Source organism: Falco punctatus, assembly GCF_963210335.1.
Source record: "Falco punctatus genome assembly, chromosome: 5".
Taxonomy (NCBI): Eukaryota; Metazoa; Chordata; class Aves; order Falconiformes; family Falconidae; genus Falco; species Falco punctatus.
In genome coordinates this window covers 15,682,008-15,707,457 of record NC_137584.1, presented here as the reverse complement: position 1 = coordinate 15,707,457, position 25,450 = coordinate 15,682,008, and the positions used below count along the sequence as shown (strand labels likewise).

Below are 25,450 nucleotides of genomic sequence, written 5' to 3'. Positions count from 1 at the left end.
AAAGTTGTAGAAAGACCATACCTTCAACAGCATGCAGAGTCACTCTGCTATATGTTTTCAACTATGTTAAATGACTGAGTAGTGCTTTTCCCCAACTTAAAGTGTAACTTGGACTTTTACACTCATGTTCAATTTATTATTATTATTTTTTTAATTTGCTATCAACTATCTTGAAAAGCAGAAACTTCATGGATGAGATAAATGTAATAAAAGACGGTGACAAATTTGGCTTGACCTTCTCCTTGGTAAAAAGTAGAAAAGAAAATATGTTTGCATTTGTCATCATCATCATCATTTCTGTATTGAACATCTGAGGTCAGCAGAGTAAATGACAGACAGAGCTCTTCTGCTTCTATTTGGGGCAATGTACAGATTTCCTACATTTTTATTTAATCTCTGTACTACTGCTTGAGATTCACAAAATCATGTAATGGTTTAATTTTATGAGATCAGTACAACTCTGATAAGTAACATGTATGACACAATTGAACAAATAATTTTCTCAGATCTTGAGCACTCCATCTTACTTGCAAAAATTACCTTAAACTTTAGATATTACAGTAATGTAAGCTAAATAAAATTAAAGCAGTTTGAGATTTCTGGTAATATATTGGTGAAGTTACCTGTTCAATAGACTTTTTAGGAATATTAAAAATCCTCTACATTATTAAGCAAAGGAAGTTTTGTAGGGACAAACCAGCTTTTGTAGACTCAAACTAGGCTTTTATTTATTTGAAGTTTTATTGTTTTATTTTGTCTCAACTGTTTCTGTCAAATTATAAGTACTTCTGTTTCCATCACTCTTGATTTACTTGTTAGATTTTATTCCTCACAGTTAAACTCCCTATGACTACAATGTGGAAAATCAGTATTTTTAAAATTAAATTAAAACAATAAATTAATTTTATTCTAGAATTTTTATTTTTCTTTATAGTGCAGACCAACGAAGAGCTAGAAAGTGTAAAACCCCTTCAGGATGAATTGAATGCACAGAGATTTTGATGAGATGCATAAAGTTAGATAAATATATATGGACCAGAATAACTCCAAACCACTCAAAACACTTTGGGACATCCTATTTGATAAGTTTGCAACACAAATAACAACTTCAGCCACATTATGTACAATCTGATTATTTATGATTGTTAGCACTTACCTTTCTAGCACCATAAAACTAGAAGAGATTTTAAAGAACATATGAAGAGCCTGGGTGACATTTTTTAAAACATTTAAATAATATGACACACAAAATAAATGTGCTATGTGAGACGACTCATTTAGAAGTCTCTTCTAGAATAGCTACTCTATTTAATATCTTAAAATATCTTGTGTGAAATAGTGTTGGCAATTTTAGATTTCTTTTTTGAGGTGACTTAGATACTTTGATATCCTATGAAGTCCTATTTTCAAAAAATATCTAGGCACCTTTATAATGGTAATTCTATTGCTGGCACTGTAAAATACACTGATAAATGACAACATCAGAAGCCGAAATCATAGTCAATCATATTTTTGAAAATTAATTGTTAAATTTGTGCTAACAAGCTTACTTTTCTCTACATAATAATTTATTCTGACCCTCTCTTGACCCACTTTTCTTTGGCAAAGTGATATAGGTTAGATTTGTTGGGTCATTTTTAATTCGCTTATGCAAACATGGAAAATTACACACCTCCCAGGTTTTGTGCAGTTATAATTATTTGCTAACTTACCTCAGTATCGCCTCATATAATCTCATGTAAACCAGAAGAAATCCTATAAAACCTGATGAACTGATATTGGTAAAATGCATCAATAAATACAATGAGTAGATTCAGGGAACTTCCCAGATTTCTCTCCTACAGAGTAGAAGTCATGACATCAATAGTAGATTTTAGATTTTTGGCCATCAAAAACTTTAGGTTAATACCTATTAAGAGCCAAATAAAGAAATTGACCTATAACTGGAAGTTCCCTAAAAACTTTTAACAATTGGCTCTGACCTGCTTTGTACTATGTACGCCAATTTTCAGTCATGACTACAACATAATACATGTAAAACTAAGAACTGTAAAACTGTTCAGGGTTTTTTTTAGTTGTTTTCTGTTATTGTTATTGTTTTTATCCATTCTTGCATCAGTAATATTTTCAAGAATTCCTCTGAAACTAGGATAACTTTAAGATGCAGTAGTTTAAGTATTAATAGTAAGCAGTTCAGTTAGTTATACGAATCCAGGAAGAACAGCCTTAAATAAAATGGCAGCTAGAAAGTTGGCATTTTGGTATTTCTCTGCTGATATACAGACTTTCCAGAAGCATGTGATGTGATTAACTTTTTCCTCTCTCCTCAGTTATGACAGCTGATGATGGAAGATATGTATGGACTGAAAAATCAAATGGATTCATAAGAGCACTTGAGTACTTAACTCCATAACAAATTCTATCATGTGTAGCTTGGCCTTGTGTCTTGTATATAGTCAAAACTGTATTGTGTGAGAAGGCAAAAAAGCTTGGGTAAACAGGTACCAAGCCACTTACATCTTTGTACATCAACTCTAAATCAACAAAACAGGCCTGCAGTCAAATGCAGCTCACAACATTAGTATATTATACACACTTCTGGATATTAAGCTTGACAAAAATGTTGATATATTTTCACTATTGTCAAGTTTTCACATGGAGTCCTCAGTAATATAAAGTTGTTTAAACCCTTTAATTCCTTCAAACAGCTTGAACCATTAGAGCTCACTAATTCTTATGAATCCATTATCAAAATTATTTTCAAAATTAATTTGACAGATGTGAATGACTAAAGCCAGTGATTTATTTGTCTCTATAGTTTTGCAGCTAAATGTTAATTATTATTAAAGATTATTTATCTTTGTTTTCTAATCTGTAGTAGTGTAGAAGCAAGTTTACAATTGATCAAGAAGAAACTGACATGGGGAATAATCTTATTTAAAGACAATTGTTCAAGTCTTTTGACAAAGGAGACTAATGAAGATATATATATATATCTTTTTTTTTCCCCATGGCCCTCAGGAATCACAAGTCCAAATGGCAGAGTCCTTCTATTACAGTGAAAGAGGATTTTGGCTGAGATGAATGACTACTAAATTACTTAACAATGTTTGGAAACATGACTGTAGATTTGAGGGACCTATTAAAGACCTGGGAAACAGATCTTCAGGAGACATACCTACTTGAAATTCAGTAAGTAAGGGAAGGGTTGAGGAAGAGATGTAAATTACAGTAATATATTCTGGGAAGGTGTGCCCCTAGGCAACTGCAGAGATTTGTGCTAAATAAGGGGAAGCCTGAGGCAGCAGTAGGGTTTGAGTGTATTGAGGAGGAGGAGAAGATGGAGGAGGAGTGTGTGGTATAGAAAATGAGAGCAAAAAGAGCCCTTGAATCTCAGGAAGAAGCAGTCCATCATAGTAACACAGAAACAGTAGGATGGGCTGAGTAGGCCTGCTTTGACACCTCCTGTGTCCTAGGGGGCAGAGGAAGAAAGAAAGGAGGTTGAAAATAGCTGTTCAAAAAACAGTTTGTAACATTTATGTTGTTGATGAGAAAAAGATGATTGCTTTAATTATTTCCATATTTTTAATTTTTTTTTATTCTAGCTATTAATTTTTAAGAATATTGATTATCATGAAAAATCCCAAGAGGGTTCAGCTGTGTTAATGTCTAAAATGAAAGCTGTTCATATAGATAATGTCTGATATGTTGTCAAGTGACCACACCACATCATCTTATAATCCAGCTTCATCTTCTCATCTTCTAGATTATACACTAATTTATTGTGATGGATTAGTCTTATATAAAAAAAAATATCCCTAGGAGTATCTATAGAAGAAAACTGGAAAACTGAAGTAAATATTAACTAAAATTAGATAACTAAATTTTGTACATCTGCATATTCTGTCAGAATTGTGGTGAGAAGGAAAAGGTCTGCGTATTTTTAGTGATTCATAACATTATTAGACTTTAAGAAACAACAATGTATTATACACTTTGCAAGAAAATCAGCTTTTGAACATTCGGTTTCTTAGAACTGTAACTTTTAGTCTCCAATGACCTTTGGGTGTGTTTCCATTTCCTGAGAGTGAATTTGACATTCATCAGCATTATTTAATGGGATAAATTGGGAGTATTCAATTCCTTGGATATTAGGCAGAATACTGCAGTACCTGGCAATTCTGAAAGCACTGTAGACATAAAATGTACTCAGTGTCTGACTACATGCCAGGGCACTAATATTGAAAGAAGATTAAGTTCTGAGTGGTCTCTCATAAAAAGGATAGTCATCCTCAAAAGCTGATACTACCACCATGGGTTTATGGCTCTAACACAGTAATTTAATATAAAGAAATAAAGCCTGTTATGGTAAAAAAGACCTTGAAAATCGTAGACACAGCATGCAGCACAGGGCAGTACACATATGAAATACTAAGAGGTGAGGCACAAGCTTCACACTGGAGACCCCACAAGTGTAAACAACTCACCAGTCAACAGTTAAAGAAATGCAGACCCGGAGCTGGACAAAACTGGTCTTAAGAGCAACAACAACAACAAAAAATATAGTATCAATCTTACATAAAACACACCATATATTAAATTCAGATGTGATGTGGAACTGCAGCCCAATGAAGAAAAAAAAGTATATAAGCATGTTAGCAAACATATAAACATGATCCTAAGTATACTCTAGAGCAAGGTAAGACTAAACCATGAGCACAAACATTATATTCCTCCTGGTGAAGGACTCCAGATGCTCACAATAACACTCACCATAACAACCCTGCTCCCAATAGCAGTAAAAGGAACAGGGAAAGGCATCTGGAAATCGGTCAGAAAGCAAAAAGTGTATGTAGGAAATTTAACTGAATTATTATTGAAATATTTTTCTGCACAGGTGATTCTTAAGATGTTAATTATACTGTAATTTTTTGGCTTTATATATGCACTGGTTTTCGCAGAATGCTGTATTTAAATATCAATACATACTGACACATATAATGGCAGCAAGATAACAAAACCAACTTAAATGAAAGCCAAGGAAAGTGAAAAAAGAAAACATTATTAATTTAATATTGAAGATACTTTCTGGGTTAATAAAAATACCCCTTCAGTAGTAAGTAAGAACTCTACAGCATCAGAAGATGGTGTTTTCTCTCACAATTTGGGATGACTGTGCTCTGTACTATATAAAATGCAAGTTCATACAACCTAATTTGGGCCATATATAAACTAGATGTTCACTCCAACCCAGTGTTTATATGACCAGTTTAAACTGGACACCTCTAGGTGTTTCATTCCATCTGAGAAAGGTGTCTGGGATAGATGTAATGAATTGTTCCTGAGATAGTATTTTTTCTTCTAACTATGCAGGGCAAACTAAACAAGTATTTCAGGTTAGATACCAAACTTTAGGCAGATGATGCTGATGATGACATGCAACCTGTCAGCAAAAAATATCTGAAAGTTTGCCAAATTAATGGATTAAAGCTAATCAGATAATATAGTTTTACCACAGATTTATCTTCAGAAGCATTCACTTTGCAGCAAGCAGCAAAAGCTGGGTGACAAAGTAATCTTTTTTACTCTGTTAGTTTTACTGTCAAGATGGTAAAACATGTTTGGAAATGACTGATTACTGTGTGGAAAAAAGCCAATGAAATGCTGTCCTGCATCTTGGAAGAAAAGCAGCTTCAAATATGATATATTCGTACTTACACATTTAGGGATTTCATTTGCACATACACTAACTAATAAATGAAAATAGAAAATAGACAGTGGTTGAAGTAACCTTTTCATTTTTCCTATACAGTATTTATATTCTCATTTGTAATCTCTATTCATTTTGAAAATACTCTAAACTTAAAAGATCTAAGTTTGCTTTTATTGGTATTTTTTTTGAACAGTTAACCAAATAAGAAGTTTTTGGACATAAATTCATTTAAAAAGGATTTAAATCTATTAGCAAAACGAACAAAGGAATTCTCAAAGCTTTCTGAAAGCTTTGAAAAGCTTTTGAAATAGTGACTTTTCATCATAAATCACAGGTTGACATCATCTCCTTGTAAGATAAATTTGGCTTTTGTCTTTTTTTTTTTAAAGTCTTATATCATGGATTTTCAGAGTGGATTTCCCTTTAAAAGAAGACAGGCATTATTTTTCTGAAGTGTTTGCAGCAATATTGATTCTATACACTGGTTTGTAATCCTCCTGGAACTAGTGATGTCATTTGTAAAATTCTGCTTTGTTGCAAATTCCCTAAAACAAGTAAATGAGTCTTACTAAATCTGAAATGTGTATAGTCATTACCTATGCAAAGGAAAAAAGTAACAACACACATTTTTCATGTTTTCTAGTGTTTGACTTCCATTCATTAATTAAGTTGGTTAGGTATTTTGTTCTGTTGACACTTGGTATGATGTCAATAAACAGCCAGCTACTTTCAAGACACGTTGTGTCACGCCATTGATTTCCAGACCCTGCAATAAATAATATGATAATCTTACAGTCTGTAAGTCCTATAGTCCTTTGCATTGTAATTAATTATAAAAATATAATTACTATTCGCACAATTTTGAATTGATTGCCTGACACAGAGATATTCTTTTGTCAGACATGCTTATTAAATAGTTTTAGAAAGCTCTTCTCTTACCTTCTTGCATGTAGATGCTAAAGCTATTTTCTTTCTTTCTACTGATTCGAGTCAAGCAGTGGAAGACTGGAACAAAGGTAACAGTGAGTGAAGGGTACACTGTGTTACCAGAATATAACCTCATACCTGAACTCAAACATTAGTCACCTAGTGACCAAATTGCTTGAATATTGCCTTTGGGTAGGTATGGATCCGAAGGCATTATGAAGTATGGAGGAGAGATTTGTAGTTGAGCTACCCCTTAGAGTGTGAACACAAGTCAAGTGAAGGCTGCTTTCTGGAAAGTACTGAAATATTAAATAGCAGATCTTTGATAGGATGACAAATTTTGCTTTGAGAACAGTGTAGAGGCATTACAAGACCAACAGCACAGGTACCTGAAGCTTTCACCTGCTTTCAGGACCATACTCCACTATAATGCATGGGCTGTGTTTTCTCAATAAAGCTCCCAAACTGTGAAAAGACATAATTTATTTATATGCAAATGTAAAAACCCTGTTATCTGTTATTATTTAAAGTACCTAACCCTGCAAGTGTGTTTACTTTTAGAACTCTATTAGGAAAAAGTATAGATTCCCTATTTACATATTTCTGAGCAAGAGAAATTAAGCGTAAGATGTGAGTTAATATGCCTTTGTTGTCCAGAGGTTAGGGAAGTCATAAAGCAACAATGAAATGCATATGTTCAAGAATTGTATCTCTTTCACAGGTAAGGATGAGGATCCTGTCCTGGTGTCCATTGTCCAGAGTCAGACTTCGCTTTTTCTTTCTCTGGACTAATAAATTACATGGAAAATGAAAAAAAATTAAAAATATCCCTGTAAAAACACTGTTACCTTATATAAACTACAGGTTGCTTTTAATGACATAGACTTGGTATGTATTTTACTTCCGGGGTTATTTCTAATTTGAAATTAGAAGCGGTTCTAAATATTGTTATTCACACTTAGTTTAAGATTATTTCACAGATGTTACGACAGGGAGTAAGGGCAGGGACATCAGGAAGTCTGTAGTCCAACCTCCTGCTCAAAGCAATGTGGTCAGACCAGGCTAGTTAGGGTTTTATCTAGTTTAGTCTTCTAAACCAGCAAAGATGGAGACTCAAATCTCTTTGGGAAACCTGTTCCAGTCCTTGACTGCCCACACAGTGAAAAAGATTTTCCTAATACCCAGTCTGACTCTCTCTTGTTTCGATCTGTTGTCTCTCATTCTCCCACTAAGCACCACTGTAGCAAGCCTGACTCCATCTTCTCAATAACCTATGGTAATGGTTTAACCTCAGCCAGCAACTAATTACCGCACAGCTGTTTGCTCACTTCCCCTTGCAGCTGCATGGGAGGAAAAGAATTGGAAGGGTAAAAGTGAGAAAACTCATGGGTTGAGATAAGAACCATTCAATAAATGAAATAAAATACTCCTACTCCTACTCCTACTCCTACTCCTACTCCTACTCCTACTCCTACTCCCACCAGCACCACCACCACTAATAATAAAAATAATAACAGTAGTAGTAGTAGTAATAATAATAATAATTTTTAATGAAAATAAAATAACAGAGATACATAAAACCCAAGAAAGACAAGCAATGGAAATGAAAACAATTGCTGACCACCAACCCACTGATGCGCAGCCAGTCCCTGATCATGCATCCCCCTGGCCAACCTTCACCCAGTTTTACTGTTGAGTGTGATGTCATATGGTATGGAATAACACTTTTTTCAGTCATGATCAGCTGTCCTGCCTGTGTCTCCTCCCAGCTTTTTGTGCACCCCCAGCCTACTTGCTGGGGAGAAGGATCGGAAAAGCTCTTGATTCTATACGTAAGCACTGCTCAGCAATTACCTTCTTGTCTCACTTGCTATTTAACAACCAGTGTTACCCTTCTGTTGGTCTTTAGTCTGAGGCTGGATTGTGATGATATAAAATGGGAACGGTAGGATGTATTTAACTAGATCAAGAACTACAGGACATGATAAAATGGCATAGGGGGCACAGAAATCAATACAGTGCCAGTTTTGACTGGAGAAAAATCACTTCTGCTTACCTGTGTTATGAATTTGGTAGAAACTGAGAGCTACATACTATGCACAAAATATTATGGGCAAAAAGAAACTTTAATTCAACTAATGATTTAACCGCTTAATAGTCCCTACTCTCTACTTAATATAGAACCACATAGAAGCCCTAAATACTATAGAATAAAGTTTACTAATATGCCCTTTCTTTGGTGCTGTTTTCACCCTTCCAGTATCTCTCTGGAGCACAATGTTCATAGTTTCTGTCTTTCTTAATGAGAAGGGGGTGAATGTTCAAGACTTAGGTATAAGATTTATAGACTTCTTGATATCTTCCTGTTGAAAAGTATGATGTTCATGGAAGGGGTTTCTTTCTCCTCTGTCTAAAGTCTAGGGGGTTTGTTTGTGTATGTTTTTGGAGTTTTTTTTAATATATTGTCTAACCGCAGACCACTTCCTTCTCCCAAGCTGGTGGCTGAAGCCTTGGTCCCCAGGCTCCCCAGGCCCACACACATGAAATGCTATTTTTTCTCTTGCACTGACTGCAGGAGATAGGATGGGTGGTATTCCCCTGTCCTCAGAGGGGCCATTGCCAAAGCTAAAGCTGGAGCAGGGAAAGCAGCAGTTGCGAAACCAAGCTCAGGCCAAGTTGAGGCTGAGCCCCTGCATTGCTGGGTCAGCCCACAGCCTGAAGCCTTCTACTGTTAATAGCAAAAATCACATATTCAGTGTACTACACAAGCATTACACTCTCTTGCAGGTGCAAAATACTGCCAGCCAGCTAATCAGGACCATATTTACCCTCTAACAGGCAAAGGAAAAGGCAATCTGGTGTATGTATATATATACATATATATATATATATACACTGAAGGACTTCTGAGACCCACTTTAGAAAGCACTTCAGATTACATATCAGCCTATTGCCTTGCTATCCAAATATGTATCTTGTTGATTTTACTCATTCTGCTATGGAAAAATGTTCTGTGGTCATTTTATTCAGAGCACCGATTTACAAAATAAAAGGTAAAGAACCTTGCAAAGTTTCATGAATCCTCAAAGCCCACCTGATTCAATAAACCCTAAAGTTAGGGGTTTCAATCCTTTCCCTTCATTCTGCCCTATTTTCACATTCTGCCTTCTGTTCCCTCTTCATATCCTTGATATTTACACACTTATAAATATACTGATTATTTTTTATACTGGTTTTGGCTGAGATAGAGTTAATTTTCTTCATAGTAACTTGTATGAGGCTATGATTTGGATCTGTACTGGAAACAATGTTGATAACACATGAATGTTTGAGTTATTGCTGAGCAGCGCTCTCACAGTGTCAACTGCCTTTTCTGTTTCTCACAATGGCCTGCCAGTGAGTAGACTGAGGGGGCACAAAAAGTTGGGAATTAACAGAACCAGGACAGCTGACCCCAACTGACCAAAGGATATCTCATGTCATGTGATGTCATGCTCAGCAACAAAAAGGTGGGAGAAGAAGGAGGAAGGTGGGACATTCAAAGTTATGGTGTTTGTCTTCCCGAGTAACTGTTATGCGTGATGAAGCCCTGCTTTCCTGGGGATGGCTGAACACCTGCCTGCCCGTGGGAAGTGGTGAATGAATTCCTTGTTTTGCTTTGCTTGTGTGCGTGGCTTTTGCTTTCCCTATTAAAATGTCTTAATCTCAATCCATGAGTTTTTTCACTTTTATTTTTTCCAATACTCTCCCCCATCTCTCCAGGGGGGAGTGAGCAAGTGGCTGTGTGGTGCTTAGTTGCCCAACTGGGTTTAACCCACAACAACCATGTGAAGTATTATGTAGAACTGTGCTGTAATGTGACTGAAAGCTTACTTCCCATATTCTTTTTTCACTGTTCCACTAAGTACTTTTTCCAGTAGTTATTGTTATACTGTTCAAATTTTGCCAAGTTCAGTCACACTGCACATCTACAAATTTATTTGTTTTTAAGTAATATTAGAATGTGTCAGTAACTTTTGGGGGTAATTTGACCTCAAGAACAAATCACATGATTGCCTCTTGAAGTAAATTCAGTTTTTAAAATACTACAATTGACAGTTTTGTGGGTTTTTTTTGGTTTGTTTTGATTTGTTTTGTTTTGTTTTTTTCCTACCAAATTTGTTCTGGTTTTGGTGTAGCTGGTTTTGGCTTTGCTGAAATCTATATTTCCTTCAGATTTCCTCAAAGAAATGAAAAACCATCTGCTTGAATTAAATTATAAGTTGAAGGAGATATTAGTCAGTTGGAATTTTTTTTTAAATTGTCTTTGGAATTGATTTAGCAAGGGATTAAATTTTATTCAAAGTACACAGACACGTATTTAAGTTCTATTTTACTGAGTGGGATATAAATATACTGGAACAGGTCACCAAGTCAGTCACAACTTTGAGGAGGATATCTGCTTTACTGTGAGTTTCTAAATAATACTGGAAAGGTGTTTACATTTTTTTTTTAAAAAAATGGAAACGGCTAGATTTTATTAGAGTATGAGATAGAACAATTAGTTTTTTAAACAGAAGGAAATTCTTTCCAACACCACTGACTCCTGTCTGTCTGATGTTTCTTCCTCTCCAAGTAGTCTTCTACATAAGCTGCAGTCTCTTTTTTCTCCTGTTTGCTACACTACCATATGGAGGCCTCTCCCCTAGGTCTGCTCCGTTGTGCACTAGGGAAGAAGCAATCTGCTTTTGTGTTTTCTTTTTTTAAAAGGAACATATCATCTGAAAACAACAAACAATAATGATTCTTTTCAGTACCTACATTTTTAAGTGCTCTGATGGATGGGTGCCATTTTTCCATACTTCTTATTTTTGTTATTTTAAAATGATGATGCTGGTCTCAGTAACTCTGACTCATTTGTAGTCCTCTCTCTCTTCCACCTGGTCTGTGGCTGTACAGTCTTACATTCTTCTTCATTTATTGTCTTATTGCATAGTATCATGAAACATTTTGAATATTCCTGCAAAAGTTCTTAAAATACTGCTAAATTTGAATGATGATATATGTTTACTGTTACTATTACTATTAACTAGCATATGGAAAACGTTTTTCAATCTTAATGTCACTAAATCTCTTAGGCCTGTAAGAGATGTGTGTGTGCATTTGTATACAGAGGCAGAATTTAAGAGATTCCATTAAGCAAAGCTGTAAAAGTGGTATAGTTACTGATGCAGTCCAGCTATGAAGTATAGAGAATGCTACAGTCTATTCATGCATTTGGAGGCATATAATTGTGATTGGAGGACTATACTTACGAATATTGAAAATATGGTGATCTTTTGACTTTTTTATTAGGTATATACAATTTTGAAACATTTCTTCTAACGCAAATATACCTTATATCTTTTAGTTATTGGACTCTAGTTTCAATGCACATAAGCTATAGTTGCGTTTGTGTGATTATAGTGAGCGTACTGGAAGGTTTTCAAGGGATTTGCATTCTTAGAACACTGGTGTATTTTATTTATAAATCATTGTGAGCCAAAATGAAAACAAGAACTGAGCTCTTTGAAATATGTCAAAACTCCCAGGGTCCAACTACCTCTCTGTGAAGAATGATGAGAGATCTCTTGTGTTAATGACTTGTTCAGAATTAGAAGAGTTATTCTGGAAAGTAAACTAAATGATCAATCAACAATCATTCTCTGCTCTGCATTAAGCTTTCTGCCTGTTTTAAAGGCAAGACCACCAATATCCAGGATAGATTCCAAATGAACCATAGGTTAAAAGTAATGTGCAAACTATTTAAGCTTATTTATTTGGATCTCCTGTTCTGAACTACTGTACATAAATGAAATGTATAATTATGAATATAGAGACCCATAAGTAGTCCACATAACAATGGAACAAAACATGAGAATTCTAAATTGAAATGGCATGGTAAAAGACCTGAATTTATTATATTTTTTAATTATACAGTGCTTTTTTAACACCCTGCATTTCTAGAAATAATAAACTTAATCACTTTCATTCAAATTTACTTATAGGAAATGCTGATCTTCCAAACTGTATGTGCGATTAGTTTTTTTAACACATAAGCTTAAATCAGGCTAATGTTCTTTTAACACAATGTAAAAATATTTTCTTAAACACCATCTGATATAAATAGAAAAGAGTATTTGCTTTCAAATACACTATCCTGTATTTTCATGACCTCGATTCATTACTATTTGGAAAAAGTTAAAGTCAAGACAGAGCTGAAAGTTGTACTATCTGTTAACTTCACCATGATCAATGACAAGACATCAGGTGTCTCAGAGTTGAGAACCCATTAACTTGGGAAAAAGTTGAAAGCCAGAGGGAAGAAATAAGTCATAGCAACAAAAGGAGGTGAAGAAGCAATGCAATTCTCTTGACTATAGTTTGATATGCTCCTGTAGCCATGCTTAGTGTCAAAAGGAATTTCAAATTACTGCTCGTGTACACTGTGGCTTTACATTTGAACAAACTACCATAAGTTGACCACTAAGCACCAAGGGCTTAAGCAAGAGAAAAATAACAGATGCCAGCAGCAAACTAAAGAAATTATTCTCTGGAGTGAGTTCATAAAAACAACAAGAAAAGATCAAATATAGGAAAACTAAGAGGAGCATTCCCCATCGCCCCCTCCCTTAACATTGTTTAAAAAAAGAGGAATTTAACTGTATTGCATAAAATTACTTATGTAGAATATATTAAAAAAAAAATATGTGTACAGAATTGCTTTTTTTTTCAGACTCTAAACATACTGTGAGAATAAAACTATTACAAGTTTATCTTCTGCAAAAACATTCATTGAACAAAAGGAAAATATTTAGAAGGAATCAATCTCAACAACAAACATATACAATTTGCTTTACAGTTCTAACTTCTCTGTGTTTGAAGTGATTTCCATATTTTTTTTTTAAAAAAAAACACCTATATTCCACACATAGCACGACATTTCTCTACAGGGATGAATAACAGCCATCCACACAAGCTTCTATATTGTATAACAGTTTAACACAGTATATTAAGGCTTTCTGTATTTTGAACAAAACTGGTTTCAGGAACAGTTCTGATTATGTTTTCTTTTTGTAAAGCAATAGCAACAGAAAATACTACTGATATAAGCAAAGCATTCTTTAGTTGTCAAGTGCTGATAAAATGGTGCCTAGAAAGTGATCTTCTACAAAATTAATTGAGTAAAGAGAACTTGCTGGTTTAAAGGCCAATAGTAACAGCAAGAAACTGTGAAAATGTAGGGGTTTTTGTATTGAGTACTTATTAAGCTATTTATTCCTGCAGTGAAATAGATTTCTTTTGGACAAATCAAATGATGATTGTACACCTCCATTCTATATCAAAATACAGTAAAGGAACACCTCAAAGCAAAGTGATCAGATATTTCATGGGCAACGCAAAGGAGTGACAAGTCTAATCATGGAACACGCAGTTTGTGGATGTAGAGAGGAACCAGAGGCTGCAGCCTAGAGCTCATGAAAGCTACTATGTTGGTGGCAGGATTTTGGCAACTGAGTTCCCTCTTTATCCAAATGTTGAAAAAATGCCCTCTAAATAGCTACCACTTTAATCATCAAGGAAGCCCCATGCTATAGGCATCGTAATTTTGGTATTCTGTATTTGTATAACATGCAGATGGCATATTAAGGCTCAAGCTACCCCAGTCTGATGTGCTCACTGCCTGTCTTCAGTGGGCTAGCTGAGATAACAAAACTAAATAACGTTTATTCATTTCTAACTGAAGTAACATACACCAGGGACATCAGTTTACCTAATTTTTGCCACCATAATGCTACTATACCCATGTTCAGTGAAGATACAAGAATTAGGATCTTCTCTAAATTCACCCAAAAATTCAGCATGCTATATACATGATTAGAGAAATTCTTGCATATCAGTCAGAAAGAATTTACTCCATGCCATAAGAAGCAACAGTTATGGGCAATCACAGTTAATATTAATAAATCCAAGCTATGCCCACTATTTCTGGAGAAGATCATACCACTTTCACAAAACTCACTGCAGAATGCTTGTATGTTTGGTTCACAAAATTTTTTCTTGTGATTAAAACACAAATATTCAGAAAATGTCTTCATACGGAAATACAATAACAATGATCTAATACTATCACTGGACATAAGAGACCACCGCACTGAGGAACTTAGTTGTTTTAAAAAGATAATGATTACTAAATGGATATAATTAAATCAAGTTTAATTTGTTGTAAGTTACGCTTTAACAATGTACAGAAATGGCCTTAGTACAGAAGTACAGAAATAGATGTGGTTTAGCTACCTTTTTATGTATAAAAATAAATGTAAGCTTAAGCCATTTGTTCCTCTTACCCATTAAAGCCATGGTTATCTTGCAGATGCAATTCAGTCCATTCAAAACATATTTCTTGCAGTTCCAAATGTGTATTCATTTACAGAGTGCTGTTTGACTTAGGGTTTTCAATTTTTTTGTACATGAATGCTAAAATAAATCCATAAAATCATGTTGGTCAAACTGACAAATGAGTATGATACAAATGTGAGTCTATAATCAAATTATTAAAATATGTTTGAGACAGCTTTCTGCTATGAAATACGTATTTCAAAATACTTCAGAAAAATAGAATGCAATACAGGGAAATATGTGCAGTCTACAATTATATAAGAATACTCATCTATGCAATAACTGGCCAAATAACAATACTCAGAAAAGAGTTTCATCCTTTTAGAGAACCACAACCAAAATGTGAATCAGTAATTTCTTACTGTTTCAAAAATTACTTGCATAAGTGGAAATATTTTCTGTATAAATAAAAAAGTATTTTCTATAACCTATGAAATGTTTTCTCCTCTGCTTTTCTCTTAAGGCATAGTTGCATAGTTTATAGTTTGCAGTCGTAAAATCATATAATAGTTTGGGTTGGAAATGGACTTTTACAGGTCATCTAGTATAAGCTCCCTGCAATGAGCAGGGACATCTTCAACTCAGTCAGGCTGCTCAAAGCCCTGTCCAACCTCATTTTGAATGTTTCCAGGGACGGGGCACCTACCACCTCTCTGGGCAACCTGTTCAGTGTTTCACCACTCTCATCATAAAAAATGTCTTCCCTATATCTAGTCTGAATCTGCCCTCTTTTATTTTAAAACTATTATCCCTTGTCACGTCACTATAGGCCCAGGTATGAAGTCTGTCTCCATCTTTCTTGTAAGCCCTCTTCAAGTATTGAAAGGCTGCAGTAAGGTCTCTCTGGAGTCTTCTCTTCTCCAGGCTGAACACCACCAACGTTCTCAGCCTTTCTTCACAGGAGAGGTGTTCCATCACTTTGGTCATTTTTGTGGCCCTCCTCTGGACCCACTCTAGCAGGTCCTAGGTGCCTGCTATGTTTTGGATAGAAATTAAGGCAACAGTGATACTTAATGTCCTAAAGGCTCAGAAACTGCCCCTATCTTTATGTGGCACTGTTGCAGTTCTGAGCAATGGACACACATGAAAGGTTTTAAACACAGATTTATAAAAGTTCATGCAATTTATACTATCAGTCATGAGAAAATTAAGCTAATTGATCATATTGAGACAAACAATCTGCACTTTACTACCCACTTTTTTTCAATTAGCTATGTCAATAGATAATTAACAGCCACAGACTAGAAAACAACAGAATTATGCAATATTTTCTTGCTATGATCATATAATTTGAATATATTTTCTAAATCAGTACTGCATTATTCCTTTTATTCTTGATTTTTTAAACTCACACGGGGGGGGGGAGAAGAAAAAAAAAAAAAAAGAAAAAGGTGTATGCAGATGTCACAGCTGGAATTTAGAAATGTTTGGCCACCAAATCTCAACTGGAAGACACTGAAGCTGCCTGGGTAGGCAGCCTGGAGGAAGAAAACAGAATGTGACAAATGAGTTCTCTGCCTAATGAACTGGTAAAGCAGCTGATAGTGGTACAAGGACCCAGCTGATTATTTTGCTGTTATTGAGGCAGTACACTCACTATGATGGAATAATATAGGAGGTCAGAAAACTATACCTTTGTAATGTCATGAAATTGATGGCATGAAATGACAAACCCTTGACTACCTATTTAAAGAAAGGACTGTCCTGGTTTTGGTTGGGATAGAGTTAATTTTCTTATTAGTACCTAGTGCAGTTCTGCATTTTGACTTTGGTGTGAGAACAATGTTGACAGTGCACCGATGGTTTTAGTTGGTGCTGGGTAATGTTTATATAAAGTCAAGGTTTTTTCAGTTTCTTGGGCCCTGCCAGCGGGAGGCTGGAGGGGCACGGAAAACTGGGAGGGGACACAGCCAGGACAGGTGACACAAATTAGCCAAAGAGGTATTCCATATCATGGGATGTCATGCTGAGTATATAAACTGGGGCAGGTTGGGGAGTTGGCCAGGGCCTGCCAGTTGCTGCTCAGGGACTGGCTGGGCACTGCTCAGTGGGCGGTGAGCAGCTGTATTGTGTGTCACTTGTTTTCTTTCCTCCTTACCCTTTGGATTTTTTTTCTCTTCCCTTCTCCCTCCTTTTCATTATAACTGTTATTATTTTTATTGTTCTTTAATATTTATTTCATTTCAATTATTAAATTGTTCTTATCTCAACCTTCAAATTTTACATTCCTTCAAATTCTCCTTCCCATCCCTCTGAGGAGGACATGAGTGAGTAGCTGTAAGGCACTTAATTACCAGCCAGGGTTAAATCATGACAAGGACCTAGATGAGCATAGTTTTAGAGAAGAACATAAGGAGTACCCTTCTGAGTTTCAGGGAGTCATCATTAATGTAGTACTTTAACAAGCTGAGAAGCAAAAATTCTAGATTCATACATAGTCTAGGCATAGCAATTTGCTAGTGTTACCACTATAAGGCAATTTAGAATTTTCAGATGTCAGACTTATTTATGTATCATGCTGTTTGCTTGCTGGATGATCCAGCTTATGGGGTGCTATATGTCACAAAATGCCTGATGACTGCAATTTAAATACCAATTGTAACACATTAAAGGATTCAGATTCAATTACTCAGAAGAGCAGAGAAGAAGAAATTAATGGAAGTCATTCTTAATGCTGTTTAGCTTTTTAAAAGATCAAGTGGAAAATGTCAAATAATCAAGCTATTTGCAAGCACCTGGAATACACTAAACATAACATATAACAAACATAAAAGACAGCATGGAGTTGTAAGCTACAAATCTTGTCACACCAGTCTAGATTTTTAAAGGAAAAGCCCTATAATGCTATTTATGTTGAATTTAATAGTGCTTTTGACATTGTTTTCCATGAATAGTTGAAGAAAACTTGATCTGATTCTATATCAGATTACTGGCTTAGTTTAAAAAAACAGTGGAAAAAAAGGAAGTGAATCATTAGGGAAGTCCTGCTTAAAGAACAAGAAATGTCAAATGTTTAATGAACATGGTTTACAAAGAGAATTTGAATGAACATGATTTCAGCATAAGGAAAAAAAAAGTCTTAGGGATAATGTGGTGGCAATGTTCAAGTACAAGAAAGATTTCAAGATTTTCCTTCTAAGAAGATCCTACGATAGCCTGAATCACCAAGATGGAGTAAGCCTTTCTATGGACCAGTTCAGCATGGAATGTTGCACTCTGCTTGGAGGACCATTCAATGTTGCACAGTTCAGGGTTACTGGAATCTCTGGGGGTATAAGATTATCGATACTATTTTCTATTTATTCTGTTAGTTCTCATAGTTTTGAAGTATCATTTAACATGAGACTTTACAAAATCTGAATGCCTTTCTTGCTGGTGTCATAACAGACCAGCACCTCCCAGTAAAAAAATACTTTTTTTGATAGGAAGTGTTAAAAAACCCCACGCTAAATCAAGAGGGACACTGAATAGGAATTATATGGTAGTTATCTTGTGGTAGAGAGAGAAATATGTATATATTAAGGAATGCTAAATTTATAGCTGATCCTGCATTGGAGAAGAAGAATGGAATAGATGATACTGGGATGAATTTATTATTTTATTTCCTTGATTTTTGTCAGTCAAGATGCAAGTCAGGCAGCATGCACTACCTCAGAGGAGGTTCTTTCCTTTGTCAAAGGCAAATGTGGGATGTGTTGGTTTTGGGTTTTTAAAAATAATTTAATCAGAGCACTCTTAAAGTATAAATATGGCACAAAACTTGAGTAAAATGTGAAAACTGGTAAACAAGGAAGGTGCCTACCATAAATGAAAGATTTAAAATGCTAATGAAGGTAAAAATAAATGACAACAAAATGCAAAATGGTATCACATCAAAAATCTCTATAGTGGCTTTAAATTATTTATGCCCCTATGATGGTGCTATTGCACAACATTTCAATGGGAATGATCAAACTCTGTCAACTGAGGGAAGAAAAATCCTGAATCACTGGTGCAAAGTGAACAATTCAATAGCATTAAATCATTCATCTATCATTTCTGACAAAATGCTAAATGAAACTTAAGCTACCCATCAAGAAACAGACAGTAGCAGTACCACCATTGTGATACTTAGAACTACTGAACAGCTGCAATAGAACCATTCAACAGAAACTTATGGTATTCCCACTAAAATACACAGATATAGTTGTTCTGAAAGACTGTATTTTTGAAAAACTTCATTTAAAGAAGATTTTTTCACATGAAAAAGTAATAAACATTGACCTCTCAGGCATGATAAAAACCATATGGATTGTCTTAGTGATAAAAATATTGTAAGGAGAATTACGGTTGACAGTGTTGATGCTAATAAACATCTAGCAAATCTGTTCAGTTTCTGATTGTACTGGCTTTGGCTGGGTTAGCATTAATTTTCTTTGTAGTAGTTGGTATGGTGCTGAGTTCTGGATTTGTGATGAAAACAGTGTTGATAATCCAAGGATATTTTAATTATTGCTAAGCAGTGCTTACATAGGCTCAGGATCTTTTCCGCTTCTCACAACACCCCACCAGTGAGTAGGCTGGGGGTGCACAAAATGCTGTGAGGGAACACAGACAGGACAGCTGATCCCAACTGACCAAAGGGATATCCCATATCATATGATGTCATGCTCAGCTACAAAAATGTGGGAGAAGAAGGGGAAAAGTGGGACATTCAGAGTTATGGAATTCATCTTCCAGGTGTTGTGGTTTAACTCCAGATGGTAACTAAGTACCACACAGCCACTCATTTACTCCCCCACCCCCAAGGGATGGGGAAGAGAATTAGAAAGGAATATAAAACTCAAGGATTAAGAACAATTTAATAATTGAAATAAATTAAAAAACAATAATGCTATTAATAGTAGTGAACTTATAATGAAAAGGAGGGAGAGAAGGGAAGAGAAAAAAAATCCAAAGGGTAAGGAGGAAAGAAAACAAGTGACACACAATACAGCTGCTCACCGCCCACTGAGCAGTGCCCAGCCAGTCCCTGAGCAGCAACTGGCAGGCCCTGGCCAACTCCCCAACCTGCCCCAGTTTATATACTCAGCATGACATCCCATGATATGGAATACCTCTTTAGCTAATTTGTGTCACCTGTCCTGGCTGTGTCCCCTCCCAGTTTCCCGTGCCCCTCCAGCCTCCCGCTGGCAGGGCCCAAGAAACTGAAAAAACCTTGACTTTATATAAACATTACCCAGCACCAACTAAAACCATCGGTGCGCTGTCAACATTGTTCTCACACCAAAGTCAAAATGCAGAACTGCACTAGGTACTAATAAGAAAATTAACTCTATCCCAGCCAAAACCAGGACACCACATAACTATTATCTGTGATGGAGCCCTGCTTTCCTGGAGATGGCTGAACACCTGCTGCTGGTGAGAAGTGGTGAATTAATTCCTTATTTTGCTTTGCTTGTGTGGATAGCTTTTGGTTTTGCCTGTTTAACTGTCTTTACCTTTACCCATGAGTTTTCTTACTTTTACTGTTCTGATTCTCTCCCCTTATCCACGAGTCTGGAGTGAGCTAGCAGCTATGTGGTGCTTTGCTGCCTACTGGGGTTAAACCATGATACTGATCAAGCTGATACGACTTGTGTAATAAAGGACATTTAACAAAAATATTGTGTAGTCAATCCAAAATTTTTAGTACTATCGAGCTATCAGCTCTCACATTCACTCAAAGCTTCAGGAAAAAATTCATTATTCAGACAAGTTTTCAAATATATTTATTTTACTTTAGAATGGGTAAGGGCACGTGTCCTTGTTTAAAGTGTACTGCTTAAGTTTTTCAGCGACAAAAAAGTTACAATAGCTTGCTCCGTAGTATAAACTGTAGGTAGGTAGTTGGTGTAAAGGAATCTGTATTTACCAGCATGTACACGAGAAAGATTTTGTGCTAAATAAATATTTATATAAATGCTGTACTGTAGGCTGTTGTTTGCTAATGATTATGCACATATTAGGATCATCAACTCTTCTTATCACAAGAACAAGTGATAAAGACTGCACATCAACATAAAGGAAATTAAGGTCCTCATCCAGTTTGACAACACTGAAAAGCTAGAAGATGCTAAAAAGTCAATTAGATCTTTGTGCTCCCAGTGTGTAATTGAAAAATCTGGGGGAGAATTTATCCAGGTTGACAATATAGCTGATAAAATATACATGGACGACAATACAGATGAATTCAAGTTCTGTTTTGGGAGATTAAAACCTCATCTCTGTATTAAAGAGAAAAAAATTACTTTGAATAAAAATATATTCTGTTCATTTTTCATAACCAGTATTATGTAACATGCCAAAGTTAAGAAACTTGCAGTCATCAAAGGAAACATCTCAATACTTTCCACATGAGGCCGTATGAATGATTTTGCTGATATGAAGTGATAGAATGTAGTTTTGAATACTGAGATCAGCAGCACAGCTGTATGCTTCTTTAAGCACCAATGTGCTGGTCGAGGCATCTATATATCAGATAATAGATTGCTCAAACCTGTTCTCACTGGCCAGATAATATATGCATAAATGCCTGAAAAAACAGGCTGATGAAACATTACATGGATATGCTCAAGATAAACCTGCAGTGGAGTGGTAGCAGTACCTTCACAATATCGAACACTAAAGGCTAAGGGTGACCTGCTGAGTCAGAGAACCCATGCTGATATTACCAAGACCTCCAAGCAAAAGCTAATTCAAACTGTATGGACAAAATACACCACTCAAACTGACTGCAGTGAAAATTACAAAATATTTTTATGTCCTTTATCACAGTAACTGGCTCCAAAGTAGTAACATACATTACTATGGCTACAAATTACAATGGCTAAATAAATGAGACTAATGTCTCATGAAGAAGCCACAAAACAATTTCTTCCCATTTCGAATTAGTAGTGGCTCTGTAAAAACACTCCTGGAAAGCCCATCTGTCTAAAGAAATGCAGGAAACAGTTTGAGATTTAGAATATTCTGATGGAAGTCTGGAAGTCTGTCACTGCAGAACTTGGGGGGGGGGGGGGGGGCAGGGGTGTGGAGCATGGAAGGGAAGAAAAAGGCTTATTTTATTCAGAATAAGTAAAATTTACATGAGTTGTAGCAGCAAAATGTAAACCAAACTGTAATTTTTGTGGAACAAACTACTGGGGGACTAGTACCAGTTTTCTTTTTAAAGTGGTTTGTGGTTGTTTTTTTTTTTTTACTTCTTCTGGAAAAGTGTAGTAACATATATGCTGCCATAAAATTAACTAAGCAGATATGACTACTACCATTTCCACTTGAACGTTGATGGTGTGATTTAAGGTCAGTTTTGTAAGTCTGACATACTATGTTAAGAAAGCCAGCTCAAAATTAATTTGTGGGGATGAAGCCAATTGTAGTAACACATGTTCACTTTAAGAAAATATTTACCGTTATCATCTGTGCTGCTGGTATCTTACTTTCTTTGACATATAGTAAATAATAGGTAGTTTTCAGTGAAGGCTTTTAAAGAGATAACTAACCTCATTACAACTTATGGATATGATACAGAGTTTCTCCTGCCAGGGAATACTTATTTATTTCACTACTGTGTACAATTCAACAGTGACACCATTGTCTTTTACTTCCTAAGGTTACCATAGCAACTAGATTATCATGTTAACCTTCTGTTACTATTAATTTCTTTCTTTTATATTTTAACTGAGGTTCTGTATTTATTTTTTGCTTCTTTTTAAAAAATTAATAAATTCTTAAATAATCAGTTTATTCTACATCAAGAAGTTCTTAGATAATCCTTGGTTTCCTCTACAGCATATCTATAACCGTTTTCTCTGTTGTATAATTTAGTCTTCTTTTTCAGTATTTTTCTTTCCAATCATTTTAATTACCCTTCCAGGCTTACTTTTTTCAATTAGTTTTCATTGAGGACTTGTATGAGAATGGTATTGAATGAGCTGAACTGATAACACTACATGGTATTTAACAGGAGCACATTATAATGAAAAAGTAATGATATTTGGTGGCACAAATTTGCACTGGAGGTTCTAAACTAAATAAAAAATCAAGGCACAATGAGCAGTTCTTTTACTAGTTGTTTAGTTGCCACAAATGCAGCCAGCTAATCACCTTCTGTTGATATGTACAGGTTAGAGTTCCTTCACAGGTATACACAAACTAAAAGGACTTCTTGAACTGCAGTCCCACACCTTCTTGAAAACACTGTGTTGTGTCTTCACTTTTATAACAATAATCAAGCTACATTTTGGGAGAGATGGGATCCATTTGAATGGATGGCTGACTTGGTAAGGAGGGCTTTAAACTAGAAACAAATGGGGGAGGTAAAAAGTTCCTAGCAGCCCTGTGAGGGAGTGATGGACAAGGTTGACAAGTGCCTGAAATGATGTGCCTGAAAGGGTACACAAAACCAGCAAAACATGGCCTAAGCAGGATCACCTCCAGCATTTGCACCAAATCTGGGAAGTACCTAAAAAGCGCTACTATGGAAAAAAACAACAGATCTTTTGGGGGAAATCAGCATGGTGGTGGGTTTCTCTGAAGTTCCTGCGGATGAATGCACACAGCATGGGGAATAACATGAGGAACTGGAGATCTGTGTGCTGTTGTAAGGCCATGATCTTTTTGGCATCACAGAGACTTGGTGGGGTGGCTCATATAACAAGTGCTTCAATGGAAGAAAATAGGCTTTTTAGGAAGCACAGGGAAGAAAAGGATGAGTTGCTTTTGTGTGAGAAAACAGCTGGAATGCATGGAGCTCCATCTGGGTATGGATGATGAGCTGAGTCAGAGCTTATGGGTGAGAATGATGGAGCAAAGTGGTATGGGTGACTACAATGTATGTATGCTATAGACTGCCTGATCAGGAAGAGCAATTGGATGGTGTCTTCTCCAGATGGCTAGAAGCAGTCTTATTCACAGGACCTTGTCCTCATGAGGAACTTCAACCAGCCTGATATCTGCTGGAGGAACAACATAGCAAGGCAGGAGCAATCCAAGAGATTCTTGGGGAGCATTAATGGCAACTTCCTGACCCAAGTCACAGAGGGGTTAATATAGATGGGAGGTGTTCTGGTGGACCTCATACTCACAAACAAGGAGAGGCTTATTGGGAATTGGGAATTTGAAAGCTGAAGGCAGGGTTGTCTGCAGTGATCATGAAATGATCTAGTTCAGGATCCTGAGAGGAGAGGGAAAAAAGCAAAATCAAAACACTGAACCTGAAAGCAGAATCTGGCCTCTTCAAGGATCTGCTTGGAGGAGACCCATGGGATAAGGCCCTGCAGAGAAGAAAGGCCTAGGAAAGTTGGTTAATATTCAAACATCGCTTTTTCCACATTCAGGAACGGTCCATTCCAATCAGCAGGAAGTCAGGTAAAAATGCCAGGAGGCCTGCATGGATGAACAAGAAGCTCCTGGCAAAACTCTAACATAAAAGGGATGTGTAGAAGCAAGGACAGGTAACCTGGGAGGAATACAGAGGATCTGTCTGAGCACACAGACACACAGTTAGGAAAGCCAAAACCCAAATGTAATTTAATCTAGCCAGGGATGTCAAAGGCAGCAAGAAGGGTTTCTATGAGTACATAGGTGAACAAAAGAAGCGTAGTGCAAATGTGGGCCCACTGCTAAATGGAGCAGGTGAGACGGTAACAGTGGACATGGAAAAGTCTGAGGTACTGAATGTTCTCTTTTCCTCCATGTTTACTAAAAAGAACGTCTTTCAGGAACCCCAGGCTCCAGAAACCAGGGCAAAATAAGAAGCAAGATGAAAGAGTCAGGGAATACTTAAGCAAAATGAACAAAGAAAAGCACACAGGTCCTGATTATATGTACCTGTAAGTACTGTGGTTTCTGGCTGATACCATTTCAGTCACGGCAATTGTGAGAGGTGCCTGAAGACTGAAGGAAAGAAAATGTTAGTAATAAAGATATAAGATATGCTTATGCCAGACCAACCTGATAGCCTCCTAAGATGGAATGAATGGCTGGGTGGATGAGGAGAGAGCAGTGGATGTTGTCTACCTTGACCTCAGCAAGGTTTTGACACCATCTCCCATAACATCCTCATAGGTAAACTCTAGAAGTGTGGGTTAGATAAAAGGCCAGTGAGGTGGAACTGAGAACTGGCTTAATGGCAGAGCTCAGAAGGTCATGATCAGTGACAGAATCTAGCTGGAAGCCTGCAGCTAGCAATGTTCCCCAGGGGTCAGTACTGGGTCCAGTCTTGTTCAACTTATTCATCAATGCCCTGGATGAAGGGACAGAGTGTGCCCTCAGCATGTTGCTGGTGATACAGAACTGGGAGTGGCTCATACCCCAGAAGGCTGCGCTGTCATTCAGCGAGACCTGGACAGGCTGGAGAGTTGGGTGCAAAGG

At 36.3% G+C, this 25,450-nt stretch overlaps 1 protein-coding gene across 5 annotated transcripts in view; it reads right to left on the bottom strand.

The window, feature by feature from the left end:
• EYS (eyes shut homolog) overlaps positions 1-25,450 on the bottom strand; it is a 1,034,174-nt gene that overhangs the window by 822,643 nt on the left and 186,081 nt on the right. For 4 of the 5 annotated variants that reach the window (XM_080388797.1, XM_080388796.1, XM_080388798.1 and 1 more), the window contains one exon: positions 6,653-6,718. The exons of the other annotated variant lie outside the window; for it this stretch is intronic. In XM_080388797.1, coding sequence (XP_080244923.1) covers positions 6,653-6,718 — 66 coding nt within the window. The remainder of the gene's footprint in view (positions 1-6,652; positions 6,719-25,450) is intronic. 5 annotated transcript variants of the gene reach the window in all.